The 15,796-nt window shown below is 39.5% G+C and overlaps 1 protein-coding gene and 1 long non-coding RNA gene across 2 annotated transcripts in view; one reads left to right on the top strand and one right to left on the bottom strand.

Annotated features, from left to right (window-relative positions):
- The first annotated feature begins 6,679 nt into the window (after nt 1-6,679).
- LOC114139561 (uncharacterized) lies at nt 6,680-8,233 on the top strand. The gene is made up of 3 exons (XR_003594473.1): nt 6,680-7,664; nt 7,981-8,063; nt 8,170-8,233. It is a non-coding gene; the product is annotated as an uncharacterized LOC114139561 (long non-coding RNA).
- A 7,372-nt stretch (nt 8,234-15,605) lies between these two features.
- ccdc88b (coiled-coil domain containing 88B) overlaps nt 15,606-15,796 on the bottom strand; it is a 58,216-nt gene continuing 58,025 nt past the window's right edge. The window contains exon 28 of the mRNA XM_028009492.1: nt 15,606-15,778. Within this exon, the coding sequence (XP_027865293.1) occupies nt 15,711-15,778 (68 nt within the window). The 3' untranslated portion in view covers nt 15,606-15,710. The remainder of the gene's footprint in view (nt 15,779-15,796) is intronic.

Below are 15,796 nucleotides of genomic sequence, written 5' to 3' on the forward strand. Positions count from 1 at the left end.
GGTTATGACTCTTGATGTTTGGGTTCAGGTAATCACATCAAGATCCAAGATTGGAGTTGCCTTCATAAAAACGACAAGCTAAAGTATTATTCCAGCTGGGTCTTGTTAGCTAAAAATGCATTTAGCAACAACATAAACGATGGTTTTGGGCCATTTTAACCCAATTAATTAATTACACCTAATCACGACTGTAAACGCTGCTGCAGGTGGCTCACATCAGAAGTAAATCCAATTAGTGATGACAATCAGGAATGTAATTGCAATTTTCAGACAATATGAGGAAACAGAACAACAGCCTGTTGTATGTAGGATGAAGGCCTTGAACGTTAATCTAGTTACAGTGAGTTCCGAAAACATTAGGCTTAAAAAGAATAAAATATTTGTTCTTTGTTGTCACACTTTCTGGTCATCAAACACTTTTAATATCAGGGACAGAATTGCACAATGAATACAAAATGGGTTTATTTAATAATAGAAAAGGTTATCTGCACCAGCCTGACCCAAGCTCAAAAAGTAATTGACCCCTTCTGTCAGATAACGAGCTAACTGTGATAATCAGGCTTGAGACACCGACTGATTACTGCCTTAAATTAGTTAAATAGAACCTGTCTGTCAGCATGAAGTTGGTTAAAAAGAAATCAATAACCAACACATCATTCTTCCATCTAAAGAAATTCAAAACCGGATGAGAATCAAAGTAGCTGTCAGTCTGCAAAGAAAGCAGAGAGAGTCAAAATATGCAAATAGAGGAAATATGGAGGAGTGGTGAACAGATCTAAATGTTCACACAAAAAAAACACAAAGGATGGAAAAATGTTTAAGATGCATTTTCTTTTTCAGAAAGGCCAAATTGGTTTGGTCAGGTTTTCCCCCTTAGTAAAATGTTTTTTTGCTATTGTTCATTTTTTCACACATTAAAATGTGTTGAATAACCTGAAACCCAAAATTGGAGAGAAAAAAGCAAAAACAAATGAAATGTTGTTGGGGTAAATACGTATTCAGGGCCTTTTAGATTAAACTACACCACAAAACGCCAAATTAAACTATTAAAATGACATTTATCTAGACACGAGGGGGTCTAACAGATTATTAAGAACCTTTATGTCTTAGATTTACTTATTTTAAATAACATTTATCTTTTAAATTACTCTTAATTAAAAGAATAATGTAAGCCTTTTCCACTGAGGAGTGTTTTTCTTGTACATTAGCAGAAAGTTAACTTTAACTAATTGGCATTAGATTTAAGATATTCTCTAAACTCTAATAAATTATTAATCTCCATTGTTGAATCTGATAAAAAGATTTTACACTAAAATATAAAATATCTCTACCACTGTAGGGTACAGCTAGAATTCAGTGCTAAAGATGAATTAATGTTAGAAAACTGATTTAAATTTTAAAGTAGCTAATATCCACAGCAGTTTGTCCATTTTTCAGATTCCTGTTTTTTTGTTTTATCATTGAACTTTTGAAATAGAAGTTATGAAAATAGTATATTTACTGTAACAGCTCTCAAGGACTGATCCTTTTCAGCTTCTGTCTTCGTGTCTGAACACAGCGGATCTGAAGTCAAAGTTTAAAGCAGCAACATTCATCTCCATCTTTTAAGGAGTTTGCACTGTTACCACTGAAGGGATCTTCACATCTCTTCACTGTTTAATTTATCTGCTTTCCATGAAAGAAAGGTTCAGAAGAATGAAGCAGCCTTTTTTGGTGGATAATGGGTAAACCTTCAAATTAAGAAAACTGAACTGACTTGCCTCTCATTACAGTCCTCAGTATGTTATAACAGTTTATTTTATTGCGTATTCATGCATGATTGTAATTGTGTTTCTTATTTAATTGGAACACCACAATTGCTAAATAGTTTTTTTCTCAGCGTAATATTGATAAAGTTTTGAACACATTTACAATGGAAATGCAGCTGGTGACCTGATGCAATTATTAATTACAGTTACGTGATCAATTGAACTAGACTGCACTATATTTGGGGTTTAATTTGAATGTTGCAATATGATTGATTTAATCAAAACTCAACTTGGGCCTAATTTTACTCAGTATGACATAAACTTGATCTGTTGGGATTATAAAGTGCCTTCAAACGACATTTGTATAGAGACTCATAAACATAAACAGATTTAATGTAAAAGTTTTCGCATTAAAACAAAAACACCTTAATCAGTCAGCTTTGAAGCTTCATCTACAAGTATGAACCAGTGCATAAACATTTACAGTCAGAGGAACAGAAAATAGATGAACATGCTGTAAAGTCCAAAGGCTGCACTAAATGCTGGTTGATTGGATATAATGAGTTGATGAATAAAAAGTTAACGCCACATTGAAAATGGACGGTTTCAGCAATTAAATATATGGTTTGCTCTACACATCTGCTTATGTTTTATGCGCTGAGTTTGAGTCTTGTTGATTACAGGGAGGAAGATCTATGCTCTGAATCACATTTTGAAAACTGCAGCTGATCATTGAAGGAGCTTTGAGTTCAGTTACTGAGTCAAGCTTGGAGTGAGAGACATCATCCAGGACTGATGTCAGTGTGGCTTCTGTCCTTCTGTCTCCTGTCACCGGGTACAGAGTGGAGGCCGTCCCAGGAAAAAGATGGCCGTCCTGATCAACTCATCCAGTCTTTTCAGCTCCATAACAGACAGATATGACTATCATCAGGTAGGAATGGATGTGATCTTTTAAACTCCGTCTACTGGTACAAATGGTGTTTGAGCAAAGGGAGCCACCAGCAGCCTGAACTTTTGTTACGAGACAGACTGCGTTCATGTTCACATACTCCCTGTTGTCTTAATTTTGTAGCAGAAATCGAGACTCACTGAACATTTTTAGCAGACAGGAGTGACACCTAGTGTGGTCTTCTGCTGCTGTAGTTCATCTGCTTCAACATGTTGTACATTCAGAGATGTTAATCTGCATAATATGACTCTAAAAAGTCATGAAATGTTATGATTTTATAGTTATGTGCTAATGGAAAAGTTTGACCCAAGCTTACTTGCATAGCAGGAAACAGATGCAGGAATAAAGAACAACTGCACATTTTGTCTGGGACATCTGACCCTTGGGTGATCTATGCTTTGCAGAAGATGCAGTGAGGAAACTTGTTTTAGAAGAAGCTTGTGTCAGCACTCGAAGCAAACTACAGGAAGTGATGGTACATCCATATGTGTGAGAGATAAGAGTGTTTCAGTGCTTGGTGAGGGTGAAGATGTGTATACGTGTGAAGATGACTCTGGCTTCTTCATACCCTGAGGGGTGCTGACCTGTTCTCCTTACCGGTAAGAAATAAACTGACTTTGAAGACTTGTTCTTATCTGTCTTCATTTAATTAAGTGCTGAAGTCCAGCTTTCCAAAACAGCAATAATCTGACGGCTGAGTGCAGTTGATGTTACAACTGCGCTGAAGAAGGGCTTTCGTCAACACTACAAACTCTAACGAACAGAAAAATGTTCCTGGCATGTCTTAGGTTTCCTGTAAACATCTTAGATGACTCAAAAGTGGAACATTAAACTCTGTTTCCCATCAGTAAACATGGAGGCAGCATCAGTCAGGCACTGCGCCGCTGCTCTGCCTTGGTTGAGGGTCTAGGTAAATTACTTATCAAAAAAATCACAAATACGGGATTCAATTTGTAGCTTAAAAATGAAATGACATATTTATTTAATTCTTATTAATGCCCTGACCTCAACCCAACTGAAAAAGCTGTTTTATGGTGTATGAAAGGTTGTTTAGTTGAGGAATTCAGATAAATTAGTCTGAATGTGTTTAATAGGAGGGAACGGTTCATCGTGTCCCTGCTGTGGCGCACGCCTCATCAGCACAGGCAGAAAATGTTCCCTCTAGTAATGATTTCAAAAGTTACCAGTATTTACAATCCTCCACAGCCAGTGACACAGATTTGTGAAGCATAAGTTTGGTCACATTTGTGCCTATTTTGTATTATAAAGCATATTCATGAGTAATTAATCCAGAAATACTTACAATTCTTGCAGCTTTAGCAGCAAACAAGAAACACATAAATACATGCAGAAATAATTTAATTCTCACTCACGATCATTTTCAGACTTTTCTACCAGGTCGCATCAAAATTCAAGCATTCTGTGAGGTTATTCCTCCAGAGTGCAGACATAAATGTCAGACCTGTGATGTTTAGAGTGTAGAAAAGGCATAAATCTTGTAATACACCAGCAGCTCTGGGCTGCTTTTTCTCCAGAGTTTCAAAGCCATAAAACTCAGATTGAAAAACTACCTTTATAGAAAAGTACAGAGTTCATATTGGAGGAGAGCGAAAACCAGTCTGGAAAGTAGGAACTCAATTCTTTACTCGGCTCGTGTCAAACTAAGTCCGGTGAGGATGATTTGCTCCTAATATTGAGGTACTCAGAACTGTTGATACCAGAGGAAGTAGCTGCTGAACGCCGGCTGCTGAAGACGTGTGGTGAGCTATACAAATACGTGATTATGTGTGCTGAATTATTAACGAAACCTTCCAGGCCTTCTAAAGGTGTTTCTGTTGTATGAAAATTGAGTCTGCAGCAGCGACCGGCACTCAGAGCGGATGAGCATCCAGCAGCTCGGTGAGACGGCTGATGCGTATGGATGAGGCCGTGATGGAGGCAGCGAGAGAAGAGGGCGGAGAGCCATGTTTACGGGTGGGGGGTGGCGAGACCAGTAAACTGCTTGTGAAATGAAAATGGCTCTTTAGCAGAATCCAGGACACTTGGGCGCTGCGCTGGATCAATGTCTCTGATTTACTGTCTGAAAGCCTGTCAGAGAGAAAGAGAGGCAGGGTGGGGGGGGTAGGATGGAGAGAAGTTAGAGCTTAAGAGGTGGAGGAGTCTTTAATGGAAGGAGAAAGCGGAGAGACGGGGAGCACTATGGATGGAGAGGGAAATTGTCCATCAGAGTGACAGTGCAAGGAGGGAAAATCAGAGGGATTGCTCCTCAAGTCCTCACAGCCAAGATACAAAATCAATCAGTCAAGTCAGTGGGGAAGGGCAATCTTGTTTTGTGCAGGGAATTGGTGCGGCCATTTGGGGTAAAATCGATAAGGGACACATGGTGCTTCTTAAATCCTGACTATCCCACAGAGGCGAGGTTATTGACAAACAGGGCAGTGGATGCAGGGCGTACACAGATCCTTACCTTGACCTGTTTGGAAGGAATCCATGTTCTTATGGTGCCTTGAAACGCAGATAAAGGTGACTGGTAATATTTATAATTGTAGTAAAACCTAAAGCAGAAGTGCATCAGAGGTAGAAGGTATGTGTTTAATGTTTCCCATTTCCCACAAGTTTTATTTGTCAGTTCTCCAGAAACCATATGTTTTAAGTTAGTCCTCAAAACTCTTTAATTACTTTCAAAAACTTGATGCTGAAAAACGAAAATGTCTGTTTGCTTTGTTGCTTTTTTTAAAAATCCTCACAATCTGATGACAGAAAAAGAAAAACATGATTTATTTAAATTATACCCCAGCGCAGATGCCTACAGTTTGTTTGTTCATGCTTTTCATATAAAGAGGATCATGGTGTATAATTTCCTTATGCAACATCTGGTCGCTCAGTAAACTGGATTTGATGATAAAATGCAAAATAAAAGTAATCATCAAACACAGACTGTACATTAAAAACTTTTGTGTCTACTGAACTGTAGGGGTAAATTCAAATGAGAACCAGATAAAGTAAAATGTAAAACCTATATCAATTTATCAGAATCACTTGGTAACTTTGGGTTTAAATTTGAGGTTCACTCAAGGGTTTGTGCAAAGCTTTATGGCGCTGTATTCAGAAAGATCTTAATGGTTTGTGTAAACCTGTTAGTGAATTATAGCTGTTATGAGATCAATAAAACAATTAATGGTAATGATCCAATAAGCAGTAATTGTCAGTAGACAAATAAAGTTTTCTGAATGCTCTCTGTCTCAGATAAGTATTTCCTTTGAAGCAGAAACCTAAGAATGAAAATCTGAACCAGCAAAATAGATTTTTTAGTTATAGCTTTTAAACACGGTAATTAAAATAAAGGAAGTAAAAGTCAGCATATCGTAAATAGCAGCTATAACCCCAGTTACACTACGTCTGTGCATGCGGTTGCATATGTTACACTTTCTCTAGCTCGCTAATTAAAAATGCCACATATTGCACGTGAAATTTGTTGAAATACTGCAGCAATGCCTTGGCTTTATTAGCTAAAATAACTTGGGAAAACAATCACAGCTCAATACTTCACTTCCAGTGTCCGTCATGGCTGTTCAACTTAATTAGGTGACACAGTTACAAAGGGTCAACAGACTATATGCAGGGGTTTGAACCTTCATCCCTATAAAGCTTAGGCAAAAATGAAGCTGCAAAAAGTAAACCCTTTAAAATTACTGTAAAAGTTAACCTTTAAATTTTACAAGTTCACTGGGAAACACAAACACATACAAAATACAACACTGCATAGACTTAATGATGCGTTGCCAAGTGTGGTTCATTTCTGAGCAAAACTCAAAATGCATGTTTAAATACGTTGAAGTGCGTGAGGTCCGTGATTTTTTATTTTTATCTTTAATGTGGACGTATTATGCAAAATTCACATTTTCACGTTTTTGTGTTTCCCCCTTTTGTAGTTGTTGCTTCTAAAAACATCCCAAGTACTTACAAAACCCAAAATCCCGTGTTTTGGCCAATGAGTTGTTTTTTTGGCAAACCTGCTGAATTTAGCCAGGAACTGCCCGTCACCTAGCAACCCCAGCCAAACCAGCCCGTCACCTAGCAACCAAATCTGAGTTCCAGAAACTTCGGTCAGCTGGTTTCACCGCTGTCTGCGCTGTACAATAACTGCTGGAAAGGACAAGTGTTTGTTGTTGGCTTACCAGTCAGAAACCATTTGCGCATCTGTTTGAGTGTAAGACTGGAGTTAGGGGGCGTGGCCGAAACGAAACAACTCATTCTGGAAGAGAGTAGAAAGAGCTTGCTAAAGTGTTCTGCTTGACGATTTTGGTGACTTCTTATTCTTCCTCAGACAATGTCCTCATCTTAAAATGAAGATATATCGTGGGTACATTTGTTTTGTCTCCATAAAGGGACTCTACCTGCTTGTCCACACACACAGACAGGGGGCGCTGTGGGAACCAGGAATACACAAGGGACGTCTTGAGTGTTTTCCAGCACCCTGGGGACATCCAAAAGTCTAGGGCGTGTGTGTGGTAGACTGTGTGTGTTTTGTTTTTATTTTGAGTGTTTAATGTATTAAAAGGGGCCGGGGTAATGAATTATAATCTTTAATGCAAAAACCAATCGATACCACCCAGAGAATAAATCAGCTTTTACTGAGCGCGTCAAAGCCCCTTAATACACTAGAGGAGAGAAAGGGAGTGCATGGTGGGTGAGGTAAGAGGGGGAGTTAGGAGCTGGGACAAACTATTAATGGAGGAGGAGGAGGGATCCTGAATGAACCAGAGAGAGAGATGAAGGCCACCAGGGTGAAACAAAGGCGAGGGGGAGTACGAGGTAAATAGAAGGAGAAGAAGAAATAGATGGATGGAAGTTATAGAGGAGCAGCCTCACCTCTGGGTTAACCTCATTGAGTAAAAGCCCGGTGGAAGCACATAGACTCTGACAGGTTTGCGAGGAGGAGAGGTCGCAGGGTCACTCACTCAGAGGTACTTGTTATTTCTTCCATCCAGTTGCATTGTGTTCACTCTCAGTGACTTTCTCCCTGATTTCTGTCGCCAGAAGCAAAATATTAATTTAGTTACGCCCGCACCCCTGAGTTCAACACCGCGTTGCTGGAGGAGCTCGGTCTCTCCATGGCGGAGAGCTTTAACTGGGCAGATATGCAAAGAAATTCAAGAATTATCAGCTTGTATTGACCAACATTATGTTTTAGTTTTCTGTGCTTTCTCCAAGCCCAAATCCCATTTCACCTCTTGCCCCGAGCAATTGGTTTGAATTGCTTTTTTTTTTTTTTTTTTCCAGTGTTACCCCCTGGCTCCTAATTTAAAGTCACAAGAAGCAGTGGAGAAAATTGATGATGAACAACACACATAAATCACGGTTTGGTGAGTGGCTCGGGTTGGATGTCATGTTTTGGTGAGGGTTTGGTGCAGCAGAAACAAGAAATGCATCCCAGCTCCATGAGGTTTTCCTTTTGTTTATTTTGTGCAGAAAATAACCAGCACAAAAACAGAGAGGGATCAACAAACCGCTGCTGCAAGTAAAGGAAGGTAGGATTTGAAATCTATATTTTTCCTCATGAAAAACTGTGTACATCAAAATTAAAAATTTACATGTTTGATATTAACAGAAGAAAAAACGGTCAAGCAATTATTTCTGTTAATTTTAGTGATTATGGCCTAATGAAAACCCTGAATTCAGGATTTATATTACAGAAATTTTATTTTATGTAGGACAAATCAGCTGTCCAGGGGTTACCCTTCACAGGATGGGTCAGTCACATTGCTGCCTCTACAATATAACCAGTCATATTGACAGGAAGTTGAGTGGAAGGAAAAAGTGTTGCCGAAAAAGCTGCACAGTAGGCTAGAATAGAAATAGCATTTATTGTCCCACAAAGCAATTAGGATAACCACCGCCTTAAGAGAATATTGGTGGATATTTTCAAATGAAGACTGTTGCTCAGTGGACCTAAAGTCAATTTTGCAGATGAAAATGAAGTTTGCTTTTCACTTAGAAATGAAAACATCAGACTCTAGAGTTGTGGAATTTTAAAATTTTATTTTAAAACTAAAATTTTAAGCAATAAAATTTTAGTTCAGTGAGAAAAATATCTAGGGTTTCATTTGCTTTAAGCCATAATCATCAATAATATAAAAAAACATGTAAATACATCACTTAGTGTAACCAATATTACTTTTTAACTTCAAGAAATAAAATATTTTTTGTGTATTGATCTGTATCTGCAGTTCTCTGTTTTGAGACTATCCAGATATTTTCCTCCACTGCTCTCATAATGTTTTAATTTTCTCATGAGGCCGCCCGCCTCCTGCCTGCATTTGGATCCACCAACATGACAGAGTGGGATAAACCTGGGAACAGATACAGATAGGGTGCAGATTATTCACAGGTCTGTTTTTCCAGGTTTTACAGCGTGCAAGAGTTAAACGTTAGTTTCTGGGATTCATCTCTCTTTCTCTTGCAGAATTGTTACAACAAACAGATGCATGAGTTTTCACATGGTATTATCTTTGCTCAAAACCTTTAAAAGGTTTTTCTGAATGTTGGTCCCATCTGTTACCTTAAATATGTTTTTTTATTTGGTAAGATGGACGACAGGAACTCTTGTAAAAACATACAATTCCCTCATATTGAAGAACCGATAAACTGGGGTCACCCTAAAAATGTGACTTACCTTAAATATCCTGAGCGGCAAAGAAAAAGCAAGTAAGGGTTAAAGAGGAACTTTGGATTCGGTTGCAGAGATTGATCTCAGATGTTCACAAACAAAAGCCTAATGCAACTCTGAGCATTTAGGATGTCTGCCCCGTTCAGTCAGCACACTAAGTGGTTTAAGCGAGGCTTTTGGTCGCTGGAGACTCTTTAGTGAGACACAGTGATTAAAATTTGATAGCTCAAGCCAGGACTGGACGTACATCAGCAGGGCAAGGCAAAAAAGAAACACAGAGGATACGGAGGTGGGGCGAGACAACTTAAAAAATAAATAAATAATAATATGTTTGGATAGAAAAAGAAAATCCAGAGAGGTATCTTTACACATAAAGGAAGGCTACAAACGTTGAAAAAGACGATTGAGAAGTGATTTTTACCGATCCTGTTACTCCCCTCAGGTGCTCAATAATTAATCAGCTGAGCAGACTCCTGAGATGCAGCAACGATGCCAGCCAAGGCAGCATCCATCATTCATCGCTTAAGGAATCAGAGCTGGGGATAACATTTAATCACTCATTTTGTGGCAGAGTTCCTCATGAAGCACAGAACCTTGTATCGTCTCCAGTTTTATTGGGGGGGTTTTCTGAGGTGGATGGACACGGCGTGCGTGTTTTTAGAGCTGAAGGACAGAGCTGGATGTTTTTAAAGAAATGTTGCATTTGTGTTTGAATCAACAGAGCAATATTCCACTTAATTGTTTTTCTCCTTGCTATGTTGAAAGGTTGGGCTGGAAAGCCAAATTTTGTTTTCACTCCTTCTTGTCATAACCCTTAGTGAACCTTTCACATCCTACATGCAAACCTGCTGTTTGGTCAGAATTTCGTTCATGTGGAAAATGGACCCCATTACTCAGGTCTGTTTTGGTCCGACACCTTCTTTTCTTTTTTTCGTTATTTCTGGAGCAGTGTCTTTAAGAACCAGTGTATTTATTACTATTTAACAAGAAAAACTAACTGAAAATAAAAAATTTTATGTTCTTCTGTCAATGGTTGTCCTGATGACAGATTCTTCCACTTGATTTGTTGATCTGTGCAGAGTCACCATGAGCCTCTTGGCTGCTTCTCTGAACAGTAATTTCTTTAGCTGGCCTCTCAGTTTCAGTGGCAGCCATGTTTTCAGATGAAGCATTCATGAGATACTCAGCGATCAGGATTTTTGTTTTAAAGCCAAACTCTGCTTTAAATATCACAACTTTAGCTCATGGATAGCTTCTGAAGCCACCTGGATTATATTCTCTGAATAATTGGGAGAGATTACAAAAGCATGCCGCACTTTTTAGATTTTCACTGAAACAACATTTTTAAAAAATCTTGTAATTTTCCTTTATAATGCACTTTCACATAACATCTAAATAAAATAATCTACTGCAAAAAGCGAGAAACTTTTGCGAGATGCTGTGTTTAAATTTAGTAAAATAACCAGCAAACACATTTGCACGAGGCTTTGCCGAGTTTATAGCTTCACACTTCAGCTTTTCCTCTGTGGGGGCTGTCTGTCTGTGTGCCTGAGGGCGTGTGATTGTTGCATCGCACTCATAATAAGCCTCTGAGTGACTGGCAGAACCAATATCTTGCTTTCGCTTTGCCCTGCGTTCAGTGAGGCGGCTCGGTGTGCAGCTCCCGTCATGCATCTCAATTCCACAAACACAATATTCAGAGCCAAGAAAGGGAGTCTGTTTTTTGATTAATGTCACCATGACAACTACATAATTCATGAATTGTATTAGTGATCCATTTGTCATTTGCAAATCATAATTCAGGATGTGCTTGGGGAGGGCAGGCCTCCGAGAACCTGCTATTGTCTCTTGCAATCATCAAGAAAAGAACCGGGGGAAACGCTGACTTGTCCTTGTCCTTGTCTGGGAGGCAGAAGCTGCTTGTTTCGTAGGAGAGCACTTTTAGCTTCATAATGACCTCTCAGGTCTGCTCATTTGGGAAGCTTGCATCCTAATTCCTCCCTCTTCATCTGTCCGTCTGGCTGTATGTTGACAGAGGCCTGGTCGGCTCTACACTGACACCATTTGGTGCAGCAGTGGAAGGAAATAAAGAGGACGCTCATGAAAGCAGCAGGGCAGATCATTCCTAAATAGATCAATGGCTGGATTTTCAGCAGAGCCCTAAAATGAATTGGGATTGCCCTCCTTTCTAAGCCAGCTGGTGGGGTTTTTCCCTGTTTGGCCAGCTGTACCCCGACCAGATCTGGGTGTTACAAAGAGATTTAGCATTGTTTTGCTTCCTGACCCACAGAGTCAGACAGGATTGCAGGAGACAAAATATTTTCCCTCTTGGATCTCAGATTTTATCTTCTAATATTGAACATTTTACTCACTTCCTGTGTGGTTTCCACTCCTACCTAATGTGGGAAAAACACGGCCATCTTTTTAAAGCCACGCTCCTTTGAGTTCGGATAAACCAAGTTTAAGAAGTGGCGATCAGAAGAAACAGCAGGAACGTTTCCAGCTAAACCTGTAAAGGTTTATGAATGAAGCACTTCAAGCACTGACACTCTAATGCTCAAATAAAATTTGCATACGGGGGCTTTCAGTTCTCCCAGCACCTCGGCTGAGCTGCGTATGTGTTATATATGATGTACCAAACAGAATCTGCTCTGATACTCCTGGTTCCTCTGCAGGCGTCTGCAATTAAGACTCCATGCGCTCTGGAGAACGGCTGCTTGACCACTGAGGGATTTACAGAGTCGATATGAAGCCTTACAACATTCCTGAAGGTTGTACAAAAATACCAATAAACACAATGCTAACACTGTTAACAATTAAAAGGGACTAAAGGGACTCACTTCAGTTCTGCTGTGAATAAATAATCGTTTTTCTCTTAAACTATTATAAGGTCAAGTTTAGAGGTGGATCAGGTTCCTGTGCAGATTGGGAAAGTCTGGAAGTTGATTTCTGGATTTTCTGACTCGTCTTAAATATGAGGAAAAAGAGAAATATCGAATATGGAATAAATATTTGCATTTCCAGGTTTTATTTCCTTCCTTGTATGCTGTATTCCTGTATTCTTTCTTTTCTTGTGTCCTTCCTATACTTCCCTTCAATGTCCTTTCCCTTTTTTTCTTTCTTGTCTTCTGAGTCCCTTCTTTCTCTCTTCATTTTCAACCTTTTCCAACCTCTATTTCTGCCTTGTGTCCTTCTTTCCTTTCTTTCAATCCTTGTTTTATCCATTCCAGTCTTTCTTTTGTCCTTCCATTCCTTCATTTAATTCCTTCTTGTGCATTTTCCGTTTTCCTTTCCTTACCTGTTTCCTTCCTATTCCTGTGTCCATCCTTCCCTTTCATTGTCTCATTTCATCCTTCCTTTTGTTCCTCATTTCTTTCTTCTTTATGTCCTTTCCTTCCTCTGATTCTCCCATCCATTCTTTCCTTCCTCCCTTTCCTTATTTCCTTCCTTCTATTCTTCCTTCTTTGTGTCCTTATTTCCTTCCCTTGTTCTTGTGACCTCATGTATTTCTGTTTTTTCCCTCCTTATATCCTACCCCCATTTTCTCCTTCTTTCCTTCTTCTGTCTCTTCCATCTCTCCTTCCTTACTTTAATGGCTACAAGGCCAACTTTTCCTTCTCTTTATGCTGTCTTAATATCGGACAAAGCAGCGATATCATTTTGGCGCTGACTGTGGCAGAAACCTCCGGCATTGTTAGCGGCGCTCCTTCTAACAAGACATTATACGGTATTCTGCACATGCAGCAACATGTCCACAAATAGAAACTACTTTCTATGACAGACTCAATGAGACACATATAGATTTAGTCGCTATTAAATTGTGTTTTACCGTAGGATTCACCCTGGTTGATGGACAGAGCAGATATCTTGGAAATTGGAGTAACTCAATAAAATCTAACAGTTAGTTCAACTATATCTGTGGCAAATGGGATTCTGGGAGTTTGTTTCTGTGAGGCGTCGGCCGCCCACATGAGGACGATGTGTCAGATTGAGATTGTTTAATGGTTATAAACTGAGGGTAAAAATGACCACGCTTGATACTTTAACTACTATCATTAAATCTACTCAGTATTTATTTATTATTATAGTGGTGATGGTCACTCTGCTAGCGAGCTCATACTGCTGCTCCAGTTCAGGTTTGTGCTAATAATTCAGGAAGATTTAAAAACGTAAAAAATAAAAAAACAATCAACTTCAGATTGATGTCGCTGATCTTTCTTCATCTTCAAAAAACTATTTAATGCTTTCACTTGCGACAGGTTTAACTCCCTGAACAGTCTTTGGTTTTTAACCACGGTCTCCCATGACTTTTTCTTACACTGGCTTGTCATTAAATTTACTTTCTTTTGAACCATCCCACTTTATTCATCTTTAACTTTCTGCTGACTGAAGATTGCTGACATCAGCGGATCGGAGTCTCCTGGTTTTTAAAGCACAGAGAAGACCCTTTTATAGAGGCTGGGCCCAAACCTGCCCTTTCACATGGAGACCTCGCCAACACTTGACATTTTCAAAACCTGGTTGAAAACTCAGTTTTATTCGTTGGCATTTAAACCAGACTACACCATGACATTTGACTTTTGTCTATTTGTTTGCAAAGTGCATTTTTTTTTACTGTTACACACAATCTGTTTTATTTTCAGCCCGTTTGTTTTTACACTTTTTCCTGATTCGCTTTGGTTTATTTCTTGAATGATCCTAGACATTTGCAAAGCAGTAAGTGAATTTCTCAAAACCTTTCGTATAAACAGCAAAATAACGTGGATTATCTGCAAAAGTCAGTCAAATTGCTCAAACTCCTTGGTTCATCTCTCAAAGGTAAATATCTGGGTTAGTGAACAAGTCAGTGACCTTGGTAATAAATTCTTGTTTCCTTATGAAAAGGTAAGAGAGTAAAATAGCTTTGTCATGTTCTCAATGCGACAGTGTAGTCTGGATGCTTCCAACCCTAAATCCTTTCCTCCCATTAGCTTTCAAGCTATTTTTTTATTACCTAAAACCAAATGTTTCTAAACTGAACAATGTGAAATAATGTTGGTCAACCTGACAAATATCTGTTTAGGTAACAAGCTTTAGCTTCCATGCTAGATGGAGCACATTGTCAATATCCTAGAAGGTTTGCTTTTCATATACTTTTAGCTGAAGTGGCATCCCATTTCTAATCCATAGGATTATGACGTTGGTCCACCTGAACAGCTTCAGCTCTTCTGAGAAGGCTGTCCACAAGGTTTAGGAGTGTTTATGGGGATTTTTCTTCCAGAAGTGCATGTGTGAGGTCACACATTAATGTTGGACGAGAAGGTCTGGCTCTCTGTCTCCACTCTAATTTATTGCACAGGTGTTCTGTCAAGTTGAGGTCAGGACTCTGTGCAGGTCAGTCCAGTTCATCCATACCAGATTCTGCCGTCCGTGTCTTACTTTGTGCGCTGGTGCACAGTCATGTTGGAAGAGGAAGGAGACAGATCCAAACTGTTCCCACAAAGTCGGGAGCATGGAATTGTCCAAAATGTTCTGGTATGCTGAATCATTCAGAGTTCCTTTAGCCCAGCTACTGAAAAACAACCCCACACCATAATCACCCCTCCAGAAAACTTTACACTCGTTACAATGCAGACAGACAAGTACGTTCTCCTGGCGACCGCATCTATCCATCCATCCATCCATTCATTCATTCATCCATCCATCCATTTTCTTCCGCTTTATCCGGGGTTGGGTCGTGGGGGTAGCAGCTTCAGAAGGGAGGCCCAGACTTCCCTCTCCCCGGCCACTTCTTCCAGCTCTTCCGGGGGAATCCCGAGGCGTTCCCAGGCCAGCCAAGAGACATAGTCTCTCCAGCGTGCCCTGGGTCTTCTCCGGGGCCTCCTCCCGGTGGGTCGAGCCCAGAATGCCTCACCAGGGAGGCGTTACGGGTTGCTTCTGGATGCCTGAATTTTTTTGTAATCTTTTACAGCAGATCATTTTATCTGCTAGTTTTAGCATTTTATCTGCTGTAAAACATACATTCCGCCGCTGCTTCTTTTCTGTTTGCAGGGAGAGTTTTGATGGAGATCTGAAGCGTGGATGTAAAGGAAAGAGCTGTTAAATTTTCATGCAGAGCCAGATGTCTAAGTACGGACATCTGGCTCTGCATGGAGGCTGAGTTCTCTGGCTTTAATTTTAGAGACCAATGAACCAAGGTGTGGGACACTTGTGACGTTTAACTAAGAGATTTAAGGACATGATTTATTTCCAAGTCAGCAACATTTAAAGAATTTATTTATTTTGTATTTAAAAACTCTATAAAGATCATATTTGAGAAAATCTCGTGTGTATTGACAGTTTGGACACGATATAAAATATATCATCAGTTTACAGCAGATGCATCTGTAGGTTTCTCCTGTGCTGATGTGTCATCACTGGAGTGATGAATGTCTGAAAATAAGAAAAGAT

Source organism: Xiphophorus couchianus, chromosome 23 (genome assembly GCF_001444195.1).
Source record: "Xiphophorus couchianus chromosome 23, X_couchianus-1.0, whole genome shotgun sequence".
NCBI classification, from domain to species: domain Eukaryota; kingdom Metazoa; phylum Chordata; class Actinopteri; order Cyprinodontiformes; family Poeciliidae; genus Xiphophorus; species Xiphophorus couchianus.